The following is a 14,448-nucleotide window of genomic DNA, read 5'->3' as shown; positions in this document are numbered from 1 at the left end:
CAAGGGCAAATTCCTGTTCGGCATATGTGTCCTTCCATTTCATAACATCTGCCAATATCAGGGGTTGTGTTGTAAGGCAGATGTCTGAGCATAGTGGCCATGACCTAACTAACAGAAAAGAAAATAGAATGAACCGCATAGACGACGACTTGGTAGAATTCATTCATACGTGGCTCTCAAATAGCGCCATTCTTTTAAAATGCATTGACTGGTCTCAGAGCCGGGGAAAAACAGACTTTATGGACAGAACATTCTTTGTCTCTCCAGAGGACATAACACAAATTAGAGCCAGCTTCAATAAATACATCAGAATGGACGGAAATGACAGTGTATCTGTTGAAAAACTAATCCAGTCTGAGTTGAAAGACAGTATTTTACTTTTTCAACCACTCTCACATAGTGAGGATCAGCCCCTGATGATTGTCTACAGTTCCACATGGCAGCTGGAACAGCTTAAAAAATTTGGGGGACAAATGTTGTTTTTGGATGCTACCTACAAAAGTATCACTCAATATGGATTTGCCTATTATGCAGTCATGGTGAAAAATGAAGAAGGTAAAGGAGTACCTGTGTCATTTTTTATTTTGAGTGAAGAGACGACATCTACTCTAGAAGCATGCCTTAAGACACTAAAAGAGGCAGCAGATGATGTCACACCAAGGTATTTAATGGTTCGAGTTGGTTGGGTTTCAGACTGTACTTTCTTTACCACCTTTTATGATAATTTTATGAACTCAACACTTCAATTTCCAAGTTCAATTTCTATTCCTAGGTGTGTTATGGTTGACAAGGACCAGACAGAAATCAAGGCAATTAAGACTGTCTTCCCGCATGCCTCCGTGTTGCTTTGCTGGTTTCATGTCCTCCAAGTAAGCATAACTTATAGGAGTAATGCAGATGTGTAACCTTGAAAAAATATATTGCTGTTTTCAAGATTTCAAAGATTACTTACTAAATGAATGGTAGGATCTTTTTACAAAAAGATCTAAAGAGTCATCAGTAATTCTGTCATTGTTAATTTTTTTGACATGAAGGCAATCTATCGTTGGCTTGTCAAGAAAGATGGAGGCCATGTCCACGATCCAGCTGTGAGAAACATCATAATTCAAGGAGTATGTTCACTGAAGCAATGCCGTACAGTTAAGTGTTCTTCCTTCTGAAACTTCACCTTGATAAACGGGATTGTGCTCACATAAAATGTCCTGTCAGCCATTATCCAGTCAAGCCCACTAGGAATTCAGCAGGAATTTGTCAGTGTAACAGTAGGCTGAGTTCATACCCCTCCCTTCTTATGGGCTGTATTTGTGTGCAGAGTAAGAAAATGGAGTAAGAGGGGGTGGGGGATCGTAATAATAAAAATGGTCTAATCTTTGTCCTAATTTCACCTACATTTCTAGGAGAAAGAATTTCACCAGACAGCTTCTATGGTCCTTAAAAATATTCTGAACTACCTGAAGGACAATTGGATACAGTGTGGTGCCATGTGGTCCAATTTTGGCCGGATGTTTTTCCACCACCAGAGTGAAACAAATAATGTTGTGGAGAGGTGGGCAAATCTTTCAATGTGCCTAAATACAACAGCAAATTCAAGGGGGAACTGCTCTTAAAAAATTTAATGATTTAAGGATATCCAGAAGTTATTAAATCAGTGTCTACAAGCAATTTGACACTGTATAATCCAAAAGTTAATACAGATATCTCCTTTTAAAGGTTCTTTGGGATCAAGTACAACTTTCTTGGGGGATATTGCAACAAGAGGTTGGATGACTTATTACTTATCCTTCATAACCATGTTGTGAAATACTACTGGTAAGTCTCTATATCCATACCTTTATGTGGGTTCTTGGTTCAAATATTCAGTACTGTAAACAGAATGAATACTATAACTGAAGAACATTAACAAGTTGAAGGTCATTAAAAAGTTCATATTTAGTATAGCCAGAATTTGTGTAGGTGGGTGGTTGTTGGTTAGTCTAAATCTATGAAACACTGGCAACCCATTGATTATAAACCCTTATGTCTTTAGCCATTTGGATGATCTTAAACTTGCTGGCCGAGTCCCATCCCAAGTGTCACATCCCAACGACAGTGCTAAAGCAGCTGAGAGGATGAGGTCTCATGGACTTGATCAAAACGTCAGTCATCTGTCTGGAGGTCTCTTTCGTGTCCCCTCAGAAAATAAACCTGGTATTTTTTATGAGGTTGATTTGCTGCACTGTTTGTGCCAATGTCCAGTCAATGGACAGGGTCAAAAGTGCAAGCACTTAGCATTAGCTCAAGAGGTGGCAAAGGATAAGGTGGACATAGTTGCACTGCGACAACAAAAAGCAGAGACGTTAAGTGCAACCCAGCAATTCTTGTTTGATGGGAACACGATTGTGGTCCACTATAATGACCATGTGGGCATAGTCTTTGTTTCTAAACAACAGTGCTCTTGTTTAACCAACAGTTTGGGTGAATTATGTGTATGTTTGTTGGTGGCAAATAAAGTGTATGAAAGTCAGACAGTCAGAAGTGAAATCAATGATGAGACAGAGCATATTCATTCAGATGATACACTGCCACAATTGGACAGCACAGACATAGCACAGACATAGCACAGCCACAACACACAGCCACAGCCACAGCACAGCCACAGCACTGTATTTGGAAAATGCTCAAAGATTTGAGTAGTTGTTGTGACAGCAAAAGTTATAATCCTTCATTGGCCCTATATAACAACATTAAAGCAGCTCACCAGCTTGCCTTTGGTAGGTTCCAAACACAAAGCAAAAAGAATAAGATAGAAAGGCTACATAAATACAGGAAAGCAATTGAACTCACAAAAAGGAAATTGGCAAGTGCACACAAATGCACAAACAATCCAGAAAAAGAAATCCACACTGTAAATAAGGACAGGACTTTTAAGCCTAAAGGTACTAAAAGAAAAAGGGGTCGCAAGTTAAACTCTGCTCAGAGTGGAGATACATAGGGGGGTTAGGGTTAAGGGTGGGGAATATGTTTGTTTATATTATTGCTGTTATGTTCAAATTTCTTAACAGACACTTTTGTTGCATATTTGTAATATATGTTTTACTTGAGATCCCAAAGACATGAGGGACAAGTTACCTTCATTCAGTTTTCTTTGAAATATGTGCTTGTCTTGTAATGTGCTTGAATCCATAAAGAATAATGATTTTTCATAGCTCATATCTGTCTCCTGTTTTTGTTTGGTGTTTTATACAGCCTAATGTTGTACATTGTGTGTTCTTTATAATGTATGATGATGTCTTTTTAACTAAGTGCTGCCTTGGTTGGCCAGGGCTCATTGGTGCCCGAGGCTAGTGTGTTGATAACTAACCCTAGTTAAAGGATAAATGAAAAACACACACTCTGTAAGATGTCAATAACTCTTTATAAAACCATTAATCTTACATAAAAGAATAACTGAAAATGTGCAAAAATGCATCAAATTGTGCAAAAATGTGGAGGGAAGGGATTATGACTGCATTTTTTTTATGTTGTCATCTATGCATTTTGACAAAATCTCCACCACAACTTCAACCATTCCTGGCCCCAGACCATGGCTCAAGTTGTGGAAGTCCTGGCCATTCCTCTGAACCTCCTGAGCCAAATTTTGCAACTGGTATCTGGAAGGAGACATTGAATGTTCTCAGTATATAGCTTTATCTGTGCATTTATATCAACATAGTGAAGCTTCTAACCTATTGTAATTGACGTTATATTACAAGACTGACAGAGCTTAAAGCAAGAAATCATTCTGTGCCTGAAATTATCTAAATGTCATTATATATGACTATAAACTATCTATCAAATGTTGAATGTACTGGCCCACACTTGAATTCAGGCACAGTGCCTTTAAGCCCTGCAAATAAAATTTTTGTATCCCTGTCTGAGCACACAGATGTATAAAGTAAAATATTTCTTTTGCAAATGCTTACTTTAACTCTGCCGCTTTCCCAATAGCCACAATTGGGTCAGTGGTCATCGGCATGGTCACTGCCTCAAAGTTGATGCCCTTGGCTGCAAGGACACCCACCGACTGACAAAGGTCCTTTGCTTCCCCTTTAATAACAAAAGGTAAAACAGAAAATAAATGTGAATAGAATGAACACAGCCTTCGATACACTGTTATGTCAAAGTGCATTTTTTTTACAACTACATAGCAACATAACCAACTTTGCAACCAAATTTAATGTCAAACTGTTAATAATTGAACTGTACCCTCTGTCAGTCTGGTGCACAATGATGTCACCTGGGTGACAGGCCCAGGGACCACTCCCACATTCTTCAGCTCCTCCTTCAGGTTCCTTTTTTCATTTTTATTAATTCTGAGGAGTGACGTCAGTGTATTGACAGACATCATCTCTGGAGGAGCAGTCCTCCTCTTCACCTCCTCAACAGATACAGGGTACCTTTGTCAGACATATTTAAAAACAGAGGCCAATGAGTGATGAGTCTAAATCCCACAAATTAAAACGGTAGAGATGCTTTTGCAAACTTGTGATTGGCAATCATTGTCAGGTTGTTCTATAAAATTACAGACATTCTACTTTTCCTATGAAAGCCCAGAGCGGTATGTGTTGTTTCTATCGAGCTCCATTTGCAGAGGCGGACAGAGTACACAGCTTCATTACTTGAGTAAAGGTACAGATACCCCTTGCTAAATTTTACTCAAGTACAAGTAAAAGTACTACAGTCAGATGTCTACTTAAGTAAAAGTACTGAAGTACTTGTTTTTAAAAGTACTTGAGTATCAAGAGTACAAGAGTACATTTTCTAAATATTGCATTACTACTGCCACAGTGCTTACATTGGTAAACACAGCAAACACTTGAAGCGAAAACTATCATTTACTTGTTCAGAAAATTGAAATAGTCTGGCGAGGTGGGGCCACGGGGAAGACTCATAAATATTCATTAGGGAAGTCATCCCTGATTGGTCTGATGACCTACCCCTAACCCCACCCCTAAACCAGTTAATTGGTCTTAACTGGGGTTAAGACCAATTAGGGATGACTTCCCTAATGAATATTCATGAGTCTTCCCCTACCATCCTGGGAAAAAAAATACTCCCGGGATGGACCTGCTGCGTCTTCATCCATTGTTTCGTCCATGGTTTCGTCTCTTATCTAAATCTGACAATGGAGTTGACTTTGGCAGAAAGCTGAAAGTGATTGCTGAAAGGCTGTCCCAATCAGTGGCGCCTGCACAATCCAATCACGTTTGAGAGGGAAACAACAAATTGAGGGTTTCCGAGATGTTTCTTTTTTCCTTTTTTTTAGAAGAAGTAACTGGTACTCACAGTTATGGATAGAAATGTAGTGGAGTAAAGAGTACAATATTTGCCTCAACATGTACTTGAGTAAAGCCATGAGTACTCCCCAAAAATGATACTCGAGTAAAGTACAGATCCCTCAAAATTGTACTTAAGTACTGTACTCAAGTAAATGTACTCCGTTACTGTCCGGCTCTGTCCATTTGTCTGTACCATAATTAACTTTAATCCTATTAACTTTCCTGTCATCATCATGCCAGACAGATGCTAGATGCTAGATGCTATTTTGTTGTTATGAAACAAAATGTGATAAAAAAAGTTTTTTTCTGCTGCTAAGAAAAATCATATTAACCCTCTGGGGACCAAGCTGTTTTTGGGGCCCTTGAGATGTTCTGACATGCTCTGACATTTGTGCTTTTTTCAGTTATTTATAAACATGTTAATGGCAAAGGTGTAAATTCACTCTATATAGCACAAACAGGCCTACCATAATATGCGAGCAACATGTATGTAGATGTTTGTATTTTTAAGAGAATAATGTTTATGCGTGGTTATTTAAAAAAATAAAAATGAAAGTTGCTGAAATAAGACCACAAAACTCATACAAAATATGTGCCCACAAGACTTTTGACTAATGGATGTTTTCTCTTCGAGTTCTAGCTTCAAAATTATGTGAAAATAGTCTTGCTTTATCGTTCACAAAAAAAAAAAAAATACATTGATTTAAATGGTGTAAAACAGGTTTTGCTTGGAAAGCCAATATGCGAGGGGGAGGAGTAGTTTACACCTTAGTCCCACCCACTCTGCATAATGACTCTGCATAATTAGCCATTCATTCAGGTGTGACACTGACTGAGCCACAATGCAAGGACAAAATATATATTTTGAAGAAGACTTATATTGACCATTTAAGATTTTGCTTACATCTATCTTGTAAATATGTTTTGCTATTTTATTAAAAAGGTTACAATTACAACAATAATTACAATTTCAGCAATATTTCTGCAAAAAAGTACTCTTTCTTTGTAAAAAAAAAAAAAAAAGATTATAGGCCTACATTTTATCATATGTATTCATTAGTTTGAATATAGCCAACATTGGAACATCTTAGTCTATGACTTTATTTTTGACAAAATAGTATTTTATATATATGAGCAGAAAAGCTTATTTGATGTGACAGTATATTCTACAGTAAAAACTGTACCCAAATCTAGTCAACAAAATGTTGTCTTTCATACTTCGCCTGACTGTAACGTTGTTTTTATGAAATATTAGGGCATAGCCTATAAATGTTAATTTGCAGTTTAATACGTTGCTTATACAAATACATTTTATTTCAACATATTTCAGTCGATTTTTACTCATCTCAGTAGGCTATAGCAAAGCAGTTTATTCTTTCACACACAGACGCGCGATTCATATTTAGGCTAAACAGTCTTTACAAATATGTACCCTTCATTCATCTCACAGAAACGCGATTCATATTTAGGCTAAACAGTCTTTACAAATATGTACCCTTCATTCATCTCACAGAAACGCGATTCATATTTAGGCTAAACAGTCTTTACAAATATGTACCCTTCATTCATCTCACAGAAACGCGATTCATATTATAGAAACGCGATTCATCTTTTTGTTTACATAGGCCTACAACGTTATTCCATAACGTTATTCCACATTAACACTTGAGAAAGGATAACTTAGCCTACCTCACTCCTCAGCGGGATCTGCTCCTCATATTGCTCCTCATATCAGCACGGAAAATTTTCTCCATAAGGTAGGCTATATTATGCCTCTTTGTTTACAGCTGATGTGGGGGCGTTTCACAGACTGAAATGGTTCTCAGAATTTGCGTTTGAATAGCACGCGCTCTCCGGGGCGTGGTCAAATTACTTTTGAATGGCTCGTAATGAGCTCGACTGGAGTCGCTCTCTTTTTATACAGATTACAGAAGCTGATAATATTTGTTTTTTATATAAATTGCTTCATTTAAAAGCTGCGATCTCAAGCTTTATGCCCGTGGGTCTGTTTGCCTGTTTGACTGAATTTTCGCGGAGTTATAGATCATTTTCGAACGCGTTTCAAATGGGAGTTTACTGACAGAGAGAAGGCAGAAATAGCATCATGTTAGTTTTTCTTTATTTGTCAAAAAGCAAAACACTTTATTTTTATTGTGAGTATACAGAAAAAAAATAGAAACTGAACAGGATCGATTGATGTATTACACGAAAATGAAAGATCAAAATTAACAGAGCATTTTGTGTTTAATTTTCATTGCTAAAAAAAAAAACGAGCAAAACGCGCGGGCACGTTTTTGGTCCCCAGAGGGTTAAGCCTAAATGTTTATCTCTAAAACATAACTCTTACCTGTGTGCACGGTGACCAGAGCACACCTTTAGAAGGCTTGGCACACACCGAAAAGCCTGGGTGTCCTCGGGGTCCTGGGGGTCTTCAGGGTCTTGTGCGCCCTGGGGATCTAGTTTGGGGTCTTGTGCAACCTGGAGATGTAGTTCGATGTATGGTGCGCCCTGGGGTTCTGGTTCGTGGTCTTGTGCGTCCTGGGGATCTGTTTCGGAGTCTTGTGCGTCCTGGGGATCTGGTTCGGAGTCTTGTGCATCCTGGGGATCTGGTACGAGGTCTTGTGCACCCTGGGGATCTGGTTCGGGGTCTTGTGCACCCTGGGGATCTGGCTTGGGGTCTTGTGCGTCCTGGGGATCTGGCTTGGGGTCTTGTGAATCCTGGGGATCTGGTTCAGGGTCTTGTGCGTCCTGAGGATCTGGTACGGGGTCTTGTGCACCCTGGGGATCTGGTTCGGGGTCTTGTGCGCCCTGGTAATCTGTTTCGGGGTTTTGTGCACCCTGGGGATGTAGTTTGAGGTCTTGTGCAACCTGGGGATCTTCAAGGTGGTCTTGGGGCAGGTGAGCAGACGGTCCTGGGGTGTCCTTGGAGACAGGAGGTGGGGGCTGGAGGGCCAGTGGAGTGGTCACCAGAGGTGATCTATGAAATATTTGGATTTTGGACCGTTTCGCTGGCCCTTGAAAGTAAAAAAAAGACAAAAAAGATGAATAGCTGGTAAAAGTATGGATAGATGGATGGACAAAAATGGTAGATGAATTAATTAATTAATTGATGGGTGAGATAATGAATTGAAAAATAGTGAGTTAGATTAATTTACAGGGTTTCCATCAATGAAAAATCAAAAAGTCGAAGAAGACCCTTACCCTGTAAGCGAGCTGTTTGTGTTAATAAGCAGAATTGCTAACTTACTTCCATTTGAATCATGTTGCTTGCTGTTCCTTGCCTTTGCTGGAGGACATTACAAGGTATGGTAAGGTATAGTACATTTCTGTCATTATATGTAAAGGATAATGAATAGACATTTATGGTATGCAAATACTGAAGAATAATGTATCATGAAAGAATGGATGTACATTTTCTCCCTATAAACACAATGAGACTTTAAAAATGGTAAATTGATATTGTAATTTAGAATAACCCTAAAATGTATTCAGGTTTACCCTTACTTCGTGTGAGCACAGGCATCTTTTCCAATAAATAGACCTACATGATAAAAAAGAGAGGCAAAACAGTAGGGTAAGCAGGGTATACAGTTAAATATCAAATAATTCAAATGATGTGGCTACCTCATAGTTATGTCAATGGAAGACAATTACTTAAAATGCAGTTATCTGAAATTAACAAGTGGATGAAGCTAGTTTTACAAAGCAGCAGAAGTCGGTTTGTATGTGTACATGCCTCAGTTATCTAACAACTGGATTATAGTTACTTAGCAAAATACATATCTACAATTCAACACCCTGCCTCAGAGATAACCAGCCTTAACCAGCCCAGTCAGTCTGTCTGTGCCTAGCTCTATCCTGGATGCCTTCCAGTTATCTAGGAATAAATCGCTGCCTTTGAGATACCCCGTGTTAAAACATCACCTCAGCTGCCTTGTATGTATCTAAAACTCAACAGGCTGCCTCAGAGTAAGCCAGTATTACAAAGCTGCTTAGAAGTCAGTCTGGCTTTATCTAGCCTAGGTCTATCCCTGATGCCTTCCAGTTATCTAGGAATAAATCGCTGCCTTTGAGTTACCCAGTGTTAAAACATCACCACAGCTGCCTTGGAGTTATCTAAATTTCAACAGGCTGCCTCAGAGTAAGCCAGTATTACAAAGCTGCTTAGAAGTCAGTCTGGCTTTATCTAGGTCTATCCCGGATGCCTTCCAGTTATCTAGGAATAAATCGCTGCCTTTGAGTTACCCAGTGTTAAAACATCTCCTCAGCTGCCTTGGAGTTATATAAATTTCAACAGGCTGCCTCAGAGTAAGTCAGTATTACAAAGCTGCTTAGAAGTCAGTCTGGCTTTATCTAGCTCTATGTGGATGCCTTCCAGTTATCTAACAACAAACCACTGCCTTTGAGCTACCAAGTATTACAAAGACCTTGTCTGCGTTGCCTTTCAGTTATCTACAATTCAACACTCTGCCTCAGAGGTAACCAGCCTTGCAAAGCTAGTTGGAATTCAGTCTGTCTGTACCTAGCTCTATTTTGGATGCCTTCCAGTTATCTAGGAATAAATCGCTGCCTTTGAGTTACCCAGTGTTAAAACATCACCTCAGCTGCCTTGGAGTTATCTCAATTTCAACAGGCCAGAGTATCAGAGTAAGCCAGTATTACAAAGCTGCTTAGAAGTCAGACTGGCTTTATCTAGGTCTATCCCGGATGCCTTCCAGTTATCTAGGAATAAATTGCTGCCTTTGAGTTACCCAGTGTTAAAACATCACCACAGCTGCCTTGGAGTTATCTAAAATTCAACAGGCTGCCTCAGAGTAAGTCAGTATTACAAAGCTGCTTAGAAGTCAGTCTGGCTTTATCTAGCCTAGGTCTATCCCTGATGCCTTCCAGTTATCTAGGAATAAATCGCTGCCTTTGAGTTACCCAGTGTTAAAACATCACCACAGCTGCCTTGGAGTTATCTAAATTTCAACAGGCTGCCTCAGAGTAAGCCAGTCTTACAAAGCTGCTTAGAAGTCAGTCTGGCTTTATCTAGGTCTATCCCGGATGCCTTCCAGTTATCTAGGAATAAATCGCTGCCTTTGAGTTACCCAGTGTTAAAACATCTCCTCAGCTGCCTTGGAGTTATCTAAATTTCAACAGGCTGCCTCAGAGTAAGTCAGTATTACAAAGCTGCTTAGAAGTCAGTCTGGCTTTATCTAGCTCTATGTGGATGCCTTCCAGTTATCTAACAACAAACCACTGCCTTTGAGCTACCAAGTATTACAAAGACCTTGTCTGCGTTGCCTTTCAGTTATCTACAATTCAACACTCTGCCTCAGAGGTAACCAGCCTTGCAAAGCTAGTTGGAATTCAGTCTGTCTGTACCTAGCTCTATTTTGGATGCCTTCCAGTTATCTAGGAATAAATCGCTGCCTTTGAGTTACCCAGTGTTAAAACATCACCTCAGCTGCCTTGGAGTTATCTCAATTTCAACAGGCTGCCTCAGAGTAAGCCAGTATTACAAAGCTGCTTAGAAGTCAGACTGGCTTTATCTAGGTCTATCCCGGATGCCTTCCAGTTATCTAGGAATAAATTGCTGCCTTTGAGTTACCCAGTGTTAAAACATCACCACAGCTGCCTTGGAGTTATCTAAATTTCAACAGGCTGCCTCAGAGTAAGTCAGTATTACAAAGCTGCTTAGAAGTCAGTCTGGCTTTATCTAGCCTAGGTCTATCCCTGATGCCTTCCAGTTATCTAGGAATAAATCGCTGCCTTTGAGTTATCCAGTGTTTAAACATCACCACAGCTGCCTTGGAGTTATCTAAATTTCAACAGGCTGCCTCAGAGTAAGTCAGTATTACAAAGTTGCTTAGAAGTCAGTCTGGCTTTATCTAGGTCTATCCCGGATGCCTTCCAGTTATCTAGGAATAAATCGCTGCCTTTGAGTTACCCAGTGTTAAAACATCACCTCAGCTGCCTTGGAGTTATATAAATTTCAACAGGCTGCCTCAGAGTAAGTCAGTATTACAAAGCTGCTTAGAAGTCAGTCTGGCTTTATCTAGGTCTATCCCGGATGCCTTCCAGTTATCTAGGAATAAATCACTGCCTTTGAGTTACCCAGTGTTAAAACATCACCACAGTTGCCTTGGAGTTATCTAAAACTCAACAGGCTGCCTCAGAGTAAGCCACTATTACAAAGCTGCTTAGAAGTCAGTCTGGCTTTATCTGGGTCTATCCCTGATGCCTTCCAGTTATCTAGGAATAAATCGCTGTCTTTGAGTTACCCAGTGTTAAAACATCACCAGAGCTGCCTTGGAGTTATCTAAAACTCAACAGGCTGCCTCAGAGTAAGCCAGTATTACAAAGCTGCCTAGAAGTCAGTCTGGCTTTATCTAGGTCTATCCCGGATGCCTTCCAGTTATCTAGGAATAAATTGCTGCCTTTGAGTTACCCAGTGTTAAAACATCACCACAGCTGCCTTGGAGTTAATTAAATTTCAACAGGCTGCCTCAGAGTAAGCCAGTATTACAAAGCTGCTTAGAAGTCAGTCTGGCTCTTTCTAGCTCTATCTGAATGCGTTCCAGTTTTCTAACAACAAACAGCTGCCTTTGAGCTACCAAGTATTACGAGCACATGTCTAAGCATGTCTTAAAACTTATCTAGCAACAACTGGATGCCTAAAGGAGTTTTGGAAAGACACCCACTCAACCATGCCTTTGGGCAGCTCACTGAAAACTATGTGGTCTTGTAGCTGTATAAGCAGACTGGGAGACATATAACTAACTAACATAGCACTACACATAGCACTTCTCAGTCTTACAACCACCTAAAAAAATGAATTGGCTGCCTGGAAGATAGCTAGCGCTAACTGCTGCCCCCATTACTAAGTAGCTGTCCTGCACGGATAAGTAAGTAGTAGGCTACTTGCCAAAATAAATAGAATGTTCACCACTTCCAGCTATTTGAACAGGTTGACTGCATTTGAGCTAACCTTGGCTTAAAACAGTTAGCTAAAATCTACCATTGCAATCTGTTTACAGTTAGCTAGCAAAGTTCAGCAAAGAAAAATCCCTAGCAGCTAGTGTGGGCTATATTTCAAAGCATAGTCATTTTTTTAATAATAAAGCATTCAACTTACCGTACCAAGTTGAGTCGAATCAAGATCGCTCGTTGGCGCTCGAAGTTCAATTTGAGCACCAGTGTTGTGATTGGCTGAAACTGTCGGGGGCGGGGAGTGCCTTCCATGCAGTGCTGCCTGGAAGACTACGTTGGGGGCTTAAAACACCAGTGAAATGGCTGAAAGCGCCCATCTTGCTGTCTGATTTGCATACAACCTCACAAAATCGGGCATGCGCATGCGTCACGTGATCCTAAAGAAGCTTGAAAACTTTCATGGACGTCGGGCCATTGGTGGCGCTTTAACTGTCATAAAGGTGAGAAGGCCTCTGTATTATCCTATGCAAAATGACATTTAAATGACTGAAAAATGGGGAAAAAAAGAGCAGAACTTCACCAAATTAGCTGAGCACATGCACCATATTATTCTAAAGAAGCGTGCAAACTTTTATGGAGATCGGGCCATCAGTGGAGGTGTCACAGTTTAAAAGGTAAAAAAAAAAAAAATCACCACATTTCCATGATAAATGAGCTAAAAGTGCAAAAAACTTACTTTTTCCTCTCCGAGACACATGTTAAAAGGCTTGATAAAGTTTTTGGAACGCAGCAGCGCAAGCGGCAAGTGCCTAGACCCTATAGTTTTTTTTTAGAGGCCTTTTTGTGGCCCTTTTTTAGGCACTTATTAGGGGTTCAAGCACGAAGTGCTGAAACCCTATTGTTATTGTTAATTTTCCCATGATGCAACATTCAGACATAAAACTGATCGGGCAGACCAAACCGTAAGTCGTAGAGACTTGAAACTTTGGGGGCTGATAGTACTCACACCACCTACAACGTCACCAAGGCCCACCCCGATCGGCCTGACGGGGGCGCTACAGCGGTCAAAAGTACGAAACGGCTCATAACTCCTCAACCGTGAGGCGTAGGCTCAAGTGTCTTATATCGCTGGAATCCTTGGCTCGAGGCGGACCAGATGCATGCCTCAGATTTGCTCGCCAATTTTGAGTAAATTGAGGTTTTTTGAAAAACCTACTTTTGCGAACTACTCCTAGATTCTAGATTTCTAGAATCCTAGATTTTCGCCTGATCGGAACCAAACCAATGCAGAAATATTCTCTGGACAGTGACTATCATTAATCATCAAAAAAATTCTTAATTTCACGGTCGCTAAGGGAAACCAAAATGTTTGATGGCACCAGGGCCACTTTTACTAAAACAATTATAACTTGTGAACGAAAAGAGATATTTTCGCTAAACTCGGGAAACGTGTTCATGAGCTCAATCTGAGGTTACTTGAAAAAAATCGCAACGATTGGCCACTTGGTGGCGCTACAACATGGAAAAAAGTCATGAAAATGGCTATAAACGCACCCAACCGTTAGTCCTTTGAAATCCTGAATCCTTCCCGAGTCCAACAATACCAAATATGCCAGGTTTTGCCTTATAGTTTGTATATCATTGTCATTTAGCACTTAAAAAACTTGCAATTATCTTCGAAACCGTTAGTCCGATCGAGACAAAAACACCACATGAAATTTGAAAACATAGGTCAATAGCTAAACAATAACGCCCAAATGTCACAATTATGATAGGAACTGACAAAAATAAATAAACAAATAAAAAATTTAAATCATTGTCACCCATGGATCATTTTTATTCTCTCATAAACAGAAGTGTCTAAACTTCAAAACAAAATGAGATATTTACAAAAAATTTGACAGACATGCATGGGCACACTTTGAGGACACTTAATAAAAGTGGTGGAGATCAGGCAAGATGTGGTGCTATAACTGTCAAAAAAAACTTTCCTCAGTAAATTGCCTGTATTGGCTGTAAATGGTATTTTCCATCAATGATCTAAGTTTATTTGTTTATTTGGATCCCCATTAGCCACTACCTAGGCAGTGGCTACTCTTCCTGGGGTCCCAACAAGTAAAACATACAAAACTACATTTAATCAACAACAATAAAAAGTCAAGTCAATGAAACATACTAACGCAACATTCATTCCAAATATCAAAATCAACAATTTACTATATATTTTGCCATTAAA

The 14,448-nt window shown here is 39.7% G+C and overlaps 1 protein-coding gene across 1 annotated transcript; it reads left to right on the top strand.

Moving 5' to 3' along the window:
- Positions 1-280: 280 nt before the first annotated feature.
- Positions 281-3,230, top strand: LOC311279232 (uncharacterized protein; the record flags this gene model as incomplete). Its single annotated transcript, XM_084390576.1, has 7 exons — positions 281-661; positions 773-869; positions 1,035-1,139; positions 1,398-1,546; positions 1,711-1,809; positions 2,027-2,187; positions 3,226-3,230. Exons 1-7 carry the CDS (start codon positions 312-314, stop codon positions 3,228-3,230), a joined length of 966 nt encoding a protein of 321 aa, XP_084246702.1. The 5' UTR covers positions 281-311.
- Between the last annotated feature and the right edge of the window lie 11,218 nt (positions 3,231-14,448).

This window comes from Rutilus rutilus (assembly GCF_951802725.1).
Source record: "Rutilus rutilus genome assembly, chromosome: 2".
Taxonomy (NCBI): Eukaryota; Metazoa; Chordata; class Actinopteri; order Cypriniformes; family Leuciscidae; genus Rutilus; species Rutilus rutilus.
The sequence above is the reverse complement of the archived record's forward strand: the minus strand, read 5'-3'. Positions and strand labels throughout refer to the sequence as shown.